We start from the raw sequence: 15,815 nt of genomic DNA, 5'->3' as shown, positions 1-15,815 counted from the left end.
GGAGATTCTGAGTCAGTAGATCTAGGGTTGGCTGAGATTCTGGGACTCTCTCTTGCTCCAGGTTCTGCTGTTACTGGTCTGTAAACCACATTAGAGTAGTAAGGTCTATACAACATCTAAACTCAACACAAGGAAACACATTATAACTGAGATTTGAATCCTCATTCTATCACGTAGTAACTTGGGCAACTCCCTTAGCCTCCATTTCTTCTCCTATAAAATGAGGATGGTGATAATCATACCTTATGAGATTTTCTCTTTTGATGACTTTATGAGATAATCTGTGTAAAAACTTAATAAAGTGACTAACAAAGTGTAGTAGCTATTCCATGTTAGCTAGAAGCTATTATTACTTATGCATTTGACATGACATCTATTAGTAACAATGACTGAAGGAAGTGGCTTGAATGGGGAATGGGCAAAAAGGTGAAGGGGATTAAGAGGTACAAATTTATAGTTATAACATAAATTAGTCACAGAGATATAATGTGCAGCATAAAGAATATAGTCAATAATATAATAACTTCATATAGTGATAGATGGCTCTTAGACTTCTCATGATGATCACTTCATAAGGCATATAAATATCAAATAACTATGTGGACATCTGAAACTAATGAACTATTATATGTCAACTGTAATTTAAAAGAACTGTACATTCCCAAATGAAAAATATAAGTGGCTTGAACATATCAGATTTTCAAAAACTGGCACATTGATAAAGAATACTATGAGCAAATAGTGAGAAAAGAAGGAACCCACCTTCTACTTTGCAATCAAAAGAATCCCCTGCTTCATCTCCGGGGGGTTTGGTGTTAGACTTTTGAAGGTCTTCTTGGGCGCTCTCGAGGCTGTTATAAACCCACTGTATGGAATCTTGCTGGAAATGAGGAAGGGAAAAAACCTCAGCGGCATTAGTGCTTCCTAAACATGCATATCCGTTTCATAAACCTGCTTCAGAAGGAGAGCTGCAACCTTATTTTCCCTTCTAGTTTGTTTAAAAATAATAACTTTTGAAAAATAAGAAAATTAACATCAGAAACTAATAGAATGTCAAAGCCAACTATCATTGTTGTTTAACAAGCTGACCTTTCAAAGCTTGAAAGCTTATCTCCCAAAAGTATGTTTTAAGTAAGATATATTTCCCAAATGTCTTACTTAAATGTCTCAATTATAACTTAAATGAACTATAAATTACATTTTAATAAATAAATGTTAGATGAACAGTTTTCCAAAGAATCAAGCATCTATAATTGCACACAACCTTTAAGTGCTCTCCCTTTAAGTGCTCTCATAACAGTCATCTATATTTTAATACACTTAATGTTTTTTGAATCAAACCAATAAAAAAAATTGGAAGACTATCTTTCATCTCATTGGGTTCTTAAGTAATGTAACTATCTTTTAACCCTTTGCACTCGCTTGCTTTTTTCTCGATTCCTTTATTCTACTCGGGATTTAATTTTTTAAATACCCCAGATTTTACAAAACGCGGCAGTAGAATTAAAAACTGGAGTTTCTTTTCAAACAAACTTATTTATTTGGATTTTTTTATATTTCAAATTATTGATACATTCAATAACCGTCACACTCGATGTCCGAGTGCAAAAGGTTAATCCTCCCATGTCATAAATCATCCTATATCTTAATTGAAATAGCAGTTCCAGTCTTCCTATATAATAAAAGCCTAATATGCTAAGTGTCTGGTCGTCCGGTTGGCCATTCAACCAATCAAAGCATAATATGCTATGATATACTAAGGCCACTCAACCGCTCACTATGATGTACACTGACCACCAGGGGGCAGATGCCCCAGCCGGTAGGTTAGCTTGATGCTGAGGTCCAGCCGATCAGGACTGAGTGAGATAGGCCAGACATGCCCTGGAGCCCTCCAGCAGTCCCTCCCCGGCTGGCTAACATCCCACGTCCCTCCCTGGCCCTGATCGTGCACCAGTGGGGGTCCTTCAACTTGGCCTGGGCCCTCATACAATCTGGGACCCCTTGGGGGATGACGGAGAGCTGGTTTCGGCCCAATCCTGCAGGCCAGGCCAAAGGACTACACTGGTGCATGAAATTTGTGCACCGGGCCTCTAGTATTTAGATAAATGAGAAAGAGAAAAAGTGACTACCAAGTAAAGGCTTTTAGGGTTGTATTACTCTAAGTTTATACTTTTCCTAGGTAAGATGATAAATTGAATTGCACTACTGAAGTGTGATATAATTTGTATTATCCATTTTTCTCTTATTTATTAACTTCACAATTGTGTTTAGTTATATTATTGCTATGTATCATTAAAATGCTAACATTTGATCATTCAAATACATCTTGGTAACCTGTTGTGGCCTCCAATGACCCATATCCCCCAGAATCTACTCCTTTAGGTGACTCCTCCCACACTGACTCTGGGCTTGATCATGTGATCTGATTTTTCCAAAGGGATAGAGCAAGCATGATGTACATAGAGAATTGATCAATTGTATTATCCCCTCTTAAAAACCAGACACCATGAAGAAGGGAAATCCTGCTCAAGAATGGAAAGGGAGGCCATGTGGGGGAGTCTGGAGAGAGGTTAGCAGCAGCAGAACTGCAGTGCCCAGTGAGTCCCAGCGTAATGCAGACGTGCCAGTGCCCTCACAGGAACTGACACCCAATCAGCCCACAGAATCAAGAGAAATAATCAATCACTACTGTTTTAAGCCACCGAGTGGTGGGACAGTCTGTTTTGTGGCAATGAATACCTGATGTTATTCATTTTGTAAATTTTTCTATCCATTTATCATTTTTCTCAATCATTTTATTGATCAACAATACCTCTCCAAGAAGGCAGGCTGGGAAAATAAAAAGGAGTAAAACTGAAATCAACTTAGCTACTTATTAAAATTCTGATAGAAGGGGAAAGATTTGATAATTTCAGAAATACCCTTTACAAAAATTCATTCAATAATATAGTTCAATAAATATTTATTGAACTACTTACTATCAACCCGAATAACCTATGCACCAATGTGTGAATTCTAATTTGCTATGCTAATTTGACCTATTGGTAAGTAAAATTGATGAGCTATTTTCTTGTATGTGCAATATTTTGCAGGGTGTTGGCCCTGAACTATGAGAAAACAGCCATTTATCCTTCTGATTTGGACACAAAGTTTTAGTCCCCAATCCAGAAAACAGTACTTCAATACACATGACAGGAAAAAATGCAAAGCCTCTCATCTGAAGATTTTTTGTATTTAAAATCCTTTTGTATTTAGTGGATTAAACTTAATTTTCTCTTTTAGTCCAATATGCACTTGCACCTCATGAGATAATAACCTTTGCTTATAAATTAGGATTGTAATTTTATTTTTTGTATGACACTTGAAATTTGGACCAGAGGATAGTGCTGACAATTTTAAATAATGACAAGTATTTTCTGAGCTAAATTCAATTTATCCAAAAATCTACTGCAGACCCCATAAGTTTTTGTTTTTCACAAAATTCTAATAGTAAACATTGTAAGCATTTCTAATTCATATCTACAGACACAGAATGACCATCCTATATTCTCAAGCAAATACAAGGGTCAGGAAAACAGTTTAAACCTTTGGATCTCAATTCGATAAATTTAAAAACTCAAATCCCAGGGCATTTTTTAAACAGGTGATAATACTGCAACAATGAAATGTAACGTTTAAGCGCAATCGATCATCACTCATTACTTTGACAAAGCAATCATGATGAGATTTACAAAGCTGTGCTTAAATGTGAACCTACAAGTGGAAACCACAAACATCTCCGGCACTTCCTGTGCTGTCCCTGCGGTTTCTCTGCACGTTTGCAATTAGATCTAGATAAGCTGAGAGGCAGCTTACCTTGGTTGGTCTCCTGTACTTCCTGCAGGCCGTGACATGTGCAATGACGCTGGCATGTGTCTCTTTGCTGACATTGATCCCATTGACTTTGATGATACACTGTCCAGGGTGAAGACCGGCTGCTGCGGCCACAGTTCCTTTAAATACAAACGGAAAATTCCCAGAAAGTACTTTTAGATTTCTTTTGATCACATATGCAATAAGGAAAGCAATTAAAAATACATAGTAAGCATCTAGCTAGTGTGTTTTTGATTATTTGTTTCTGATAGCAATGCTCTCTCAACACGTTTCTGCTATTTAACGGGTCATTCAAACTGTGACTAACAGAATATTTTCCCACCTCCCTATGAATTAGTTTGAAGGGATATTGTAAAGTAAACTTTTTAATGCTAATCAGTTATTCTCCCTTTAAAATGTCTAATCAGTCTAATTTTCTGAATATGCATATATAATGGCAAAATGAGAAAGCCAGAATCGTGCCTTATTTATCTTTCTTTAGTTTACAAAAATCTCTAAAAATTAAAGAATAGAATTCACTTTCATTTTTAAAATGCCAACAATTAAAAGAAATTCTTAAGAAATCAAATCAAATCAATTAGCAATTACAAGTGGACTGGATTTGCTAAGAAAAATAAGTTCAGGAGCCAGAGAACCGAAGAATAAAATTAATCAGATAACATCAACTGCCCATCATTTATTTGCATAGACATATATTTAAGTATGGAAGTGGCATATCCTAACCAGTGAGTTAAGATTTTCAGACCTTCCAGTCATTATTATTTGATATTCAAAGCACCATTAACAAAGCAATGAATATAATCCTCTCTAATAAAATGGTAATATGCAAATTAACCATCACTCTGCTACATAAGCCACACCCACCAGCCAAGCCACGCCCACCAGCCAATCAGGGCGATTATGCAAATTAACCCCAATCCAAGATGGCTGCAGCCACAGAGAGCAAGGTTTCCCAGGTAACAGAGGAAGCCAAGCCTTCCATAGCTGTTGCAGGCCTAAGCCTCCACTCAAGCTACAAAGTTTCAATTATAGAAGGTAAACAAATTCAAACAAATGGCAGCAGAATGGAGCTTGAGAGAGCAGGCCAGGGGAAGCAAAGCTTTCCACACACCCTGGCCGGGCTCACCCGCTTAAGGCTACAAAGTTTCAATTGTAGAAGGTGAATTAACTGCCACAGAAATGGCTGCCAGAGCCCCAGGCTTGGCTCCGCTCCAGGCTACAAAGTTTCAATTGTAGAAGGAAAATAAATTCCAGATACCAGGGCCTCCCCTTGGGTTGCCAGGGGGTGTGGCCGGCCTGCAAACCACCACAGGCCCCTCGCTCAGGCCGCCCCACACCCCAAGGGAACCCCCACCCTTATCTGTGACACCCTTCACGGCAAACCAGCTGGCCCCCACCCGTGCACCAGGCCTCTATCCTATCTAATAAAAGAATAATATACAGATTGATCATCACTGCAACACACAATATAGCTGCCCCCATGTGGTCAAAGATCCTGCCCCCATGTGGACACAAGATGGCCAGCAGGAGAGGGCAGTTGGGAGGCACCCAGCCTGCAAGGGAGGGCAGTTGTGAGGGACCAGGCCTGCAAGGGAGGGCAGTTGAGAGGGACCAGGCTTGCAAGGGAGGGCAGTTGGAGGTGATCAACCCTGCAGGAGAGGGCAGTTAGGGGTGACCAGGCCGGCAGAGGAGGGCAGTTGGAGGTGATCAACCCTGCAGGAGAGGGCAGTTAGGGGTGACCAGGCTGGCAGAGGAGGGAAGTTGGGGGCAAACAGGCTGGCAGGGGAGCAGTTAAGCATCAACCAGGCTGGCAGCAGAGTGGTTAGGGGGTGATCAGGCTGGCAGGCAGAAGCGGTTAGGGGCAATCAGGAAGGCAGGCAGGCAAGCAGTTGGGAGCCAGCAGTCCTGGATTGTGAGAGGGATGTCCGACTGCCCGTTTAGGCCCGATCCTGGCCTGGTGGGATCGGGCCTAAACGGGCAGTAGGACATCCCTCCAGGAGTCCCAGATTGGAGAGGGTACAGGCTGGGCTGAGGGACAACCCCCCGCCGTGCACGAATTTCGTGCACCGGGCTTCTAGTTAATATAAATAACTATAAAACATGTTATAAGTATATTAGAAGAGCCTTCCTTTATAAGCAATTTCCCCCATGAAAAAATTAACAAAAATATTGAAGAACATAATTTATATTCAAGAATTGCCCTCGCTAAAATTCACTCCCAGAAATTTTAAGTGCTTTTTCTGGATTGAACTGATTCTTGCTGGAGTGAGGGACATTCCCAACAGAAAGAACAGCCTGAAAACAGGCACTGTGTCAAGAAATAACCTGGACATTCAGGGACCTATTAGCAGCTGGGAGTGTGAACTTAGAACAGAAAGGATACTGGACAGCAGAGCAGAGCTAGGTTGGGAAGTTCTGGGTGCTTTGCATGAAGTCCTAAGTCTGAAACTTACTATATATGGAAGAGAAAAACATTTAAGAATTTTAAGCACAGAAGTGACATGATTCCCCCCCAAATGGACCATGGGTTATTGGAATTGAAGTCAAAAGTCAAAATCACAGCATCTACTGCAATTTTCCAGACTGGAACTAAGGTAGCATTAGTCATAAAGGAGAGAATGAGATCAAGTATTTGATGTGTGATGATGGAATTTGTGGAGAGGAGACAGTACCCAAGATCACTCCTGTGCCTTTGGACTCAGTGGCTGAGTAGATGGAGTCACTTAAATAAAGAGAGAATACAGAAGGTAAAGCAGCTTTAGAGAATGAATAAGTTCTTTTGAGGAGAATGCTGAGCTTTAAGGTGCCCAACGGCCATCCTATATAATAAAGAGGTAATATGCAAATTGACCATCATTCCAACACACAAGATGGCTGCCCGCATGTGGTCAAAGATGGCCACCCCCATGTAGACATAAGATGGCCACCACAAGATGGCCAGCAGGGGAGGACAGTTGGGGGGGACCAGGCCTGCAGGGGAGGCAGTTGGGGGCAACCAGGCCTGCAGGGGAGGGCAGTTGGGGGCAGCCAGGCCTGCAGGGGAGGGCAGTTGGGGGCGACCAGGCCAGCAGGGGAGGACAGTTAGGGGTGACCGGGCTGGCAGGGGAGGGCATTTGGGGGTGACCAGGCTGGCAGGGGAGGGCAGTTAGGGTGACCAGGCCAGCAGCGGAGGGCAGTTAGGGGTGACCAGGCCGGCAGGGGAGGGCAGGTAGGGGTGACCAGGCCTGCAGGGAAAGGCAGTTATTGGTGACCAGGCCAGCAGAGGAGGGCAGTTAGGGGCAATTGGGCCACCAGGGGAGGGACATTGGAGGCGACCAGGCCAGCAGGGGAGGGCAGTTAGGGGCAATCGGGCCGGCAGGGAATGGCAGTTAGGGGCGACCAGGCTGGCAAGAGAGGAAAGTTAGGGGTGACCAGGCCAGCAGGGGAGGGACATTGGAGGTGACCAGGCCTGCAGGGGAGGACAGTTAGGGGCGACCAGGCCAGCAGGGGAGGGCAATTAGGGGCAATCAGGCCAGCAGGGGAGCAGTTAGGCATCGATCAGGCTGGCAGGGGAGTGGTTAGGGGGTGATCACACTGGCAGACAGAAGCAGTTAGGGGCAATCAGGCAGGCAGGCAGGCGAGCGGTTGGGAGCCAACAGTCCTGGATTATGAGAGAGATGTCTGACTCACAACAGGCAGTTGGACATCCCTCGAGGGGTCCCAGATTGGAGAGGGTGCAGGCTGGGATGAGGGACACACACACACACCCCGTGCATGAATTTCATGCATGGGCCTTTAGTTATGTATATAACAAACAACTGTATCTGGGCAATAGTACACAGGAAAGAAATCTGGGCTGGAGAAAGAAATGCAGAAATCCCTGGCAAAGAGGATCAACACGATTGTTTATGGAGAACAAGAAAAAAGAGAATAAAATATAAACAAAGTTTTTAGTCACTAAAATCATTTAATTTAAAATGCATTTTATAGTTTAATAAAATGCATGGCTTATAGGAATTCTTTAAGTAATCATATGGCAACAGGCTATAAAGCACACAGATCATTTTTAAACCTGAAAACTCACATCTTTGAATTAATGACAAAAAGGTAATTACTTGCTGTCAGAAAAAAGGACAAAGAGATGCCCTTAAAATCATTATATCCTCTGGCTAAACTGAAGCATGCAGAAAAGTGATTTTAGGAGGAATCATTCATTATTAACTTTTTAACAGTGATACATATGCCCTACAATTTTTAAAAATATTGTTTTTTAAAAATATTGTTTTAAGGATATACTACTATTGAGTTAATACAGTAAAATATGATAACATTCATAACATGATTATGTACATTTTAAACAGATTCTTGTTTAGCGAAGAATGTAATACATGCTAGAAAGCTGTTCACCATGCTGTCTCACCTCTTCCCACCGCATGCACAACCGAGGGGCCATATCCCCGGATCTGGAATCCAAGTCCGTCGGCTGAATCTGGGATTTTCACTGTCCTAAAATCAATACAAAAATAGGGTAAGACGACTTTAAAACACCACAACTGGTTAAAACAATAGTTGTCCAAACTTTTATTTATTCTTTCAATAAATTCATATTGAGGGTCGACCCTGTGAAAAACAGTGGGTTCCAAACCCTCGAGGGAAGCATCAGGGTGCATGCCCTTGGAAAGGCACAGAGCAGGCACACACTGCAGATTTCTCGCTTGACACAGTCATTGCATGTACAACCTGAGTCAGGACAGGCTCTGGGCTCAGACACTCCTCGCTCTGAATCCACTTTTAGTCACTTGATAGTTGGATAACTTGAATGAACTCCTTAACTTCTCTGAGTCTGAGTTTCCAGAAAGATGATAGTGTCAAAACTTACTTTGCAATGTATCGGTGGAGATTAAAAGAGATACCCCTGGTCAACCGCCCTGCATTGTGCCATGAGCTAGGTAGGTATCTAACAAAATGGAAGCTCCCCGCCTTTGTTTACTATTACAAAGAAGACATTGGTGCACACTGTGAAATTTCTTTGCTAACATTAACATAAAAGAAACAGAGCTAATACATGTCTACCTGTTGGGAACTCCATCAAAAAACAACAAAGAGCCAGTTATAAAGAACAGATGCATCAAACACTACATCAAAGCAATTTAAGAATATGATTAACGTTAGTATTTATCCAGTGGTATTTTAAAAGAATAACACAACAAAATGTAAACGTGCATAAGTAAAAAGAAATTTTCAATGAATCCACAGGGGAAAGAAGATGAAGGGGTGGAAAACTTGAGTAAGCTGACATGGCAAACCAGGGAGGGATGTCCGATTTGGCACTAACAAATCAGCTACTCCTGAGAAGGAAGCCAGAAATCAGATAGTGACAATGAAAAGCAGAGAACAGGAGATAAGATGGAACCTCATAATAAAAATGAGTATAATAAATTGCGGTAGAGAGCACAGACAAATGAATACGATGCAATAAATTTTGATGGATAGCCCTTGATGCTCAAGAAACAAGTGTTCGCCAAAAGCTGCTGAATGAATCATGAAATAAATGCAGCAGTACTTCAAGGGCACATAAAACAGTCTCAAGTCTTCTTTGTAATTTATGAAATAGCTGTTGGAGCAGTTTGAGCACCATGGTGCCTAGAACATTGGAGAAAGCCAGATAGTGCATTTAGACCTGAAGGCAGGGGCTGGCACTGCCACCTAAAAGATAACCCAGGCAGGCATTCAGGCATTCGGCGACAGAAATGCACATCGCCTGTTCCAGGGAACCTTGAAAGTATTATCACACATTAGGTTATACTCTAGGAAGTGATCTGCATATTGGTGGGATGGAGGTCAAAAATGAATTTATCCTTTATCCTTAATTAGATAATTTTTTGGTATATAAAACTGTATCTGCTTTCTTTTAACAGAAACTTGTCACTAGAGTCTGTCAAATATAAACTTAAAAAGAGAAAATAACTGAGGGGGGGGGAAGGGGAATAAATACATTTTCTGAGCATGAAATAAAAAATAGAGGTAACTCATACTTCTATATATTACCAATGAGAGCTCCCTTTGTCTGAAATAACTTAGAGCTTTCAGGCCATGATGAATTATTGTTCTTTAGGATTGTGCAGAATTCTTGGTGGCCTCTCAACCCTTCCTAGGCAAGGCCTTCTTTCCTTCTAATATGGCTATGGAAGCTGAACCAACTCTAATCTTCTAGAAGATTATTATACTTTTCTTAACAAAATTTGTACAAAACACTTTAAGATGCATTTGGTCATAATTTGGGGACCCCCTTCATAAAATGATCTTTGGAAAATGTTGACTGGTGGAAACACTATGTTGCCTATTAAAGAAAGAATTAAATTTATACAAGAAGGATGCTGTAGAAAACAAGTGCCTAAATTATCTTCTACAAAGCCTGCTAAAAAATTCCTTGTGTTATCTTTTGTAAAATGCAGCTAGATTTGAAAGAAAAATTCTGTTGTATTTACCTCTCACATTTTTGCTTTCCCCCCCCAAACAAGATCAGGATACTTCATAAATTATAAGTAGCTATTGCAAAAAAATATGAGAGTGATTTATATGAGTCATACATTAGAATAAAAACATAAAGGAATGGTTATAAATTTTGAACAAATTAAAAAGAAAAAATGAGTACTCCATCCTCAAAACAGTCTTAAAATACAATGTATAATATATGCTCTTGATGTAATAAAGAAGCAATGAAAAAATGAAATTAGAGAACAAAAAAGCATCACAGATCAGATCACTGGAGTATATATTATGGGCTTAACATGTCACTAAGTTCTTACAAACCTAGATTTATTTAAGTGTTCTTAGTAGCTCCGCAACATAGTCACTCTTATCATCCCCACTTTTTTATGGATGAGATTGTTGAAGCAACACAATTAGCAAACAAGTGGTGGATGAGAGGCTTGATCTTGGACCAGAAATATCAGGGTTCCGGTTACTGTGCAACAAACACCTTGGGAAGAATCAGAAGATCCACGTTCCAACCCTGCTCATCTAGCAACTTCTTCTAGGACTGGGGATTTGCCCTATCTATTTAGTTTTCAAGCTGGTGACTCCAGTGACCTCTACCTGTTGAAAGGTTTGTGATCAGTGGACCAGTATTTGTAGGGTTAAATTAGGGATCAAGGGCCCATGAGTACAGCTTAGGAATGCTACTCCCTTATTCCTTTCCTGCTAAATGTCCTCACAATGTCCAGAGGTAGGCAACTAGGTTAACCTTATCCTAGGTGGGTTGGATAAAGGGGGAGCACTAGATCATAACTAGTTTTAGAGAAAGATGGCATTGTGATGGTTATCTGCTGCTCTCTAGCACAAAGTCCCTCTAAATTAGTAACTTTAACGAGGCCCACTCTGTTGGACCCCTTAGTAAGCTGTTGGTAGAAACATCTACCTTGATGACTTAGCTCTACAGAATGGAGCCCATGACACTGCACTACAACTCTTAAGATAAATAGTGCACCCAACTCTGCTGAGTATATATTAAGGCAGGAAAGAATACTCCATTATATATATTTAGAATCTTTCTATAAGCAGTTGAAATAAATCATTTTGTTTTTGAAGTGGTAACCTTCATTTATCTTAAAATTCATGAAGTTGCCTATCACTATTGATAAATAATATAATTAAGTATTAAACAGTAATTCTGACAAAACCATAGTATGTACACTAACACATTGTGGTAAGCACTTTATATGCATTATTTCTGTTACCTCATTGGATAAACAAGTGAAAACCTGATAAGGGAAAACAAGATCATCAATGATTTAGAGAAGAAAAGTCAATGTCTTCCAAGTATATCCATGATATCTTGTTAACTTTTGTAAAAAGAAAAAAAAATAGATCATAAAGCATATCCCATTTTATAAATATGTGATTATGCATCTGTCTGTCAGGACTTACAAAATTCAACTAACACTAAATTTCAAAAGAATAATAATGGTTATTTATGGGTGGTATGATTATAAGAAAAATCCTTTGGAAAGCCTGTACTCTAAATTTCCTGCGATAAACGTGAGTTTTTTCTAATCATAGGCAGATAGATAGGACCTATTTCTAAGTACACACAAGCATAGGATTGTCTTTCTCTTAGTTTTGATCCCATATCCTAACAGCATTTGATTATAAATGGTGTCGAATTAACTCATAGCCCCTGAAATTCTTAGGGCTGACCATAGAGGAATACAATTCTTTATTATCAAGTGTTCTATTAGTTTTTTTCCACTCACAGTCAGACTCAACCCAAACTAGACCAGGAAAATTGAGGCGTTAAAAGGAAATTATTATTTCTGCTGAAACTACATGATTCAAGTAGCAAGCATTTTGTCATCATAAGCAATGTAGTTTTTCCCATCATTTAAAGACCAATCTTAGTGATGTTTGGTGAGGTTTCAATATTCCAAGCAACGAGAAGCTTAATTCTAGACATTTGCTTAGTTAAATTTTCTATTTTATTCATCTATGCATAATTTTTTTTAATCCCACACAAATCAAACAACTTACTCCCTTGGCTTTGTGCTCACAAGAACTCTTAGAGGTTTTCTGCTGTTTAAGCAGGATTTCAGGAAGCAATCCACTTCACTGAAAGGTCTCATAAAAACTAGGTCACCGTTAATAGCAAAAATCTTTTTTCCAACTTCCATGCCAGCCATCTATGAGAGAAATAGAAAAAAAAAAGAGTCAAATTATATTTTAATAAGGGAACTATTTATTTCCCAGAATTAGAATCTGAAAAGGTCTAGCACTTATAGATTTTGACATTTTAACACATCTGCAATGTTTTTATACAATTTCACAAAATAAAACTGTGGGAGAAGTGACAGAATTATTCTTTCTGACCTAGTTTTAAATCTGATCACCCATCTTTACCTCCCTCCATGACTTAACATTGTATGCCTCCTGTGATCCTTTCTTCTGCTCTATTTTATAGTCCCTTTTTTTATTTCACCCTTTTAACTATAGTCAAACCCCAGGTTAATTTTTTTACCGCATTTTCCATGAATATCAAATTAACTCAGAGTTTCAATCTCAACATAGACATCAATGACAACCAAATATGTATCATTACCCTGAGAAAGGATAGGAGAGAGAAATGGCCTAGAATCCAAGGAAGTGTGCTCCAACAAGCACAGACTATAAGATGCTGAAAAGATGACAAAGAAGACATAATCCCAAACTTCGTGGTGCAGCCACTGTGGAAAACAGTATGGAATTTCCTCAAAAAATTAAAAATGGAACTGCCATTTGATTCAGGAATCCCGCTTTTGGAAATATCCTAGGGAATCCTAAGATTCCCTAAACACCAATCAGAAAGAATATATGCACCCCTATATTCATAGCAGCGTTATTTTACAATAGCCAAGATCTGGAAACAGCCCAAGTGCCCATCAGCAGATGAGTAGACAATTTAAATATTGAGACGTTTGCTGGGGGATTAACCATTTTATAAGCTAGGCAGCAAGGTGAGCATACGTTAACTTTGATAAACTTGGTATATAACACTGGAAAGTAGGTTTCATGAGGATAGGAAATGTCTATTTTGTTCGTTGCTGTATTCCCAGAACCCAGAACACTGTCTAGCATTCAGTAGGTACCAAATGGATATTTGTGAATGAATGACAGAATAAATGTTCAGGAGATTTCTTGGTTTAAAAGGCTGGTGAGGTGAGAGAACATCAGTCAGCATTAACCCAATGAGAAAATAGGTCAAAGTGTGTGCTTTACTGATGGAAGTTGTATTTATATGACAGTCAACAGAGACAGGAAAATAGAAGACACAGCCCTTGAATTAATGGAAGAACCATCTGACATGCATAACAGTCCCACCCTATGCAGTCCCCACAGGGTTCTGGGCTAGAATCCAGGAACAGGGAAGACCCAAGGGCATGGAATGAGCCATTTGGCCTCCCACGAGCTCAAGTTCACAGCTGTAGATATTTCCATTACCTCCCCGCAACTACCCTGAGTACCCAGATGTGACCCCTCTCACAGATCCCGAGAGTATTCGATAGAACCTCAGAATAAGGGTATTCAGAAACATTATTTTCAATAGGATACTAAAAGACTGATTTCAAATAGTTTAGAAATTTTATATTTATATGTCATGAGCAACAATTTAAAATAATAATGCTAATTTACATTACCTCAGCATTAGACCCCTTTTCTACCAACTTAATTATTGGAACTTTATTTTTGTCTTCTAACCCAAAACCATAGCTGCCTTCATTGGATTTAATCTGAAATGTAAAATAATAATATTATTAATAAAGCAAGTAGGAAAAGAATTTTTAAATCAAACAGAATTAAATAATATGCACCAAACATGTTTATGTAATCTCCTGCTAATATCTAATCAAGAAGAAAACTTATATAACATATTAATAAACTTACCAATAATGATTTAGCTATAACATTTTCCACAACTTTTAAATCATGTTTCATAAGTCGATGTTTCATATTGGATCCTTCCATTTCCTCATCCGCAAAAAAACGGAAAAGTAGAGGTTCATCTTTGAATTCACTTTTTTCAAGGACTAATGAAACAGAGATTCAAATTGTTTCAATTAATCCCCAAATCAAAGTGACAGACATTGTCCAAAGTGACAGACATTCAGTAAAGTAATAGCTGTACCATGACCTCAATTTTATACTCCTAGAACAAGTTACACTCACTAATATCCATAATATTTTTTCCATTTTTTCTATAATTTCGAGCCAATGTTTCTTTTAAATTTCTATTATCTAAAGGATTTTGAATTTTTAATATTTTGTCAATGTTAACTTTTTTTATACTTAACCAAGTCTTTCACTTTCCAGATTAAAACCTCAATTTAAATAAAAGATTATGTTGAATAAAAAATGTATACAATCCAAACACAGAAAACTACAGTGTTTTGAATTTGTAGTAAACATTTTAAGTCTGATTTTAATATCCTGCACAATTCTGGGAAAATTCAAATGGATTAAGTGTTGTTTTTATGTTGTGAGCAATTCCCATTGTGCTCACTGTTCTAACACTTGAAACCAGAACTATGTCTTCTGGGTGAAATGTGATTTTAGTTTCCATTAATTCTTAGCTCATTTCTGTTTCAAAGCAGTACTTTCAAATAACCTTATTTATGCAAAGCCCATTTTTTTTCTCTTTCATCTGAACATTAATATATTCCCCCAAATCCCTAAGATTCCTGGATACAAGAATTATGTTTTATAAGCTTTTAAAAAAATAAGGCTTAATATCAATAGAAAGAATTTGTATTCAGCAAGATCCTGACAGCAGTCAAATGTGTTAAAAGAGAAATCTTTTTAATTTCCATTAATCTTTCGGTAGTACCTTGAAGAGTTCTTTGTTGGGACAGGCTGATTCATTGAGCCAGGGAGCTAAAGGGGAGGCAGTGTCTCCACAGCACAATAGAAATTTATGGCTTTATGATGAGACAGACATGATTTAAATTCCAGGTCTGAGATTGAACCTACGTGTAACATTGGACAAGTTACCTATACTCTTTGAACTTCAATTTCCTCATTAAACCTTCATGATATTGTACAAAACTAAAATGAGGAAATAAATGTAAATAACTTGACATATAGTAAGAAATAAAAAATGATAGCTATTTTATTATTTTTACAGAGTTCCTAATAAAAATTATTGACCGGATGTATGCATGTATTAATCTTTGGATGAGAGATTGGCTGGCAATGTGAATTAACAAGTGAAACTATTGACCTCAGATTAAAAAGTAACACAGTCACAGCTGACAATAGAAATGAGAATATAAGTGAGATGGAGTTAGGTCTTGTCTGCATGACATAAGCAGTTTCTCAAAACACACCTTGTGTTTTGCTACTGTCTTCCTCCCCAAAAAGAAGTGAGAGAAGAAGACATCAGGAAGGCCACACATGCATTGAATTGATTGTGCTTTACTGACAGAGACTTTTGT

The 15,815-nt window shown here is 38.8% G+C and overlaps 1 protein-coding gene across 1 annotated transcript in view; it reads right to left on the bottom strand.

Moving 5' to 3' along the window:
• Positions 1-15,815, bottom strand: part of PREX2 (phosphatidylinositol-3,4,5-trisphosphate dependent Rac exchange factor 2) — a 220,664-nt gene that overhangs the window by 100,913 nt on the left and 103,936 nt on the right. The window contains exons 16-21 of the mRNA XM_079796248.1: positions 14,269-14,411; positions 14,022-14,114; positions 12,382-12,530; positions 8,273-8,358; positions 3,856-3,992; positions 763-880 (exon numbers count right to left, since the gene is read on the bottom strand). Coding sequence (XP_079652374.1) covers positions 763-880; positions 3,856-3,992; positions 8,273-8,358; positions 12,382-12,530; positions 14,022-14,114; positions 14,269-14,411 — 726 coding nt within the window. The remainder of the gene's footprint in view (positions 1-762; positions 881-3,855; positions 3,993-8,272; positions 8,359-12,381; positions 12,531-14,021; positions 14,115-14,268; positions 14,412-15,815) is intronic.

The sequence above is a fragment of the Cnephaeus nilssonii genome (genome assembly GCF_951640355.1).
Source record: "Cnephaeus nilssonii genome assembly, chromosome: 18".
Taxonomy (NCBI): Eukaryota; Metazoa; Chordata; class Mammalia; order Chiroptera; family Vespertilionidae; genus Cnephaeus; species Cnephaeus nilssonii.
Note: the sequence above shows the minus strand (reverse complement) of the source record. Positions and strands in the feature narration are given on the sequence as shown.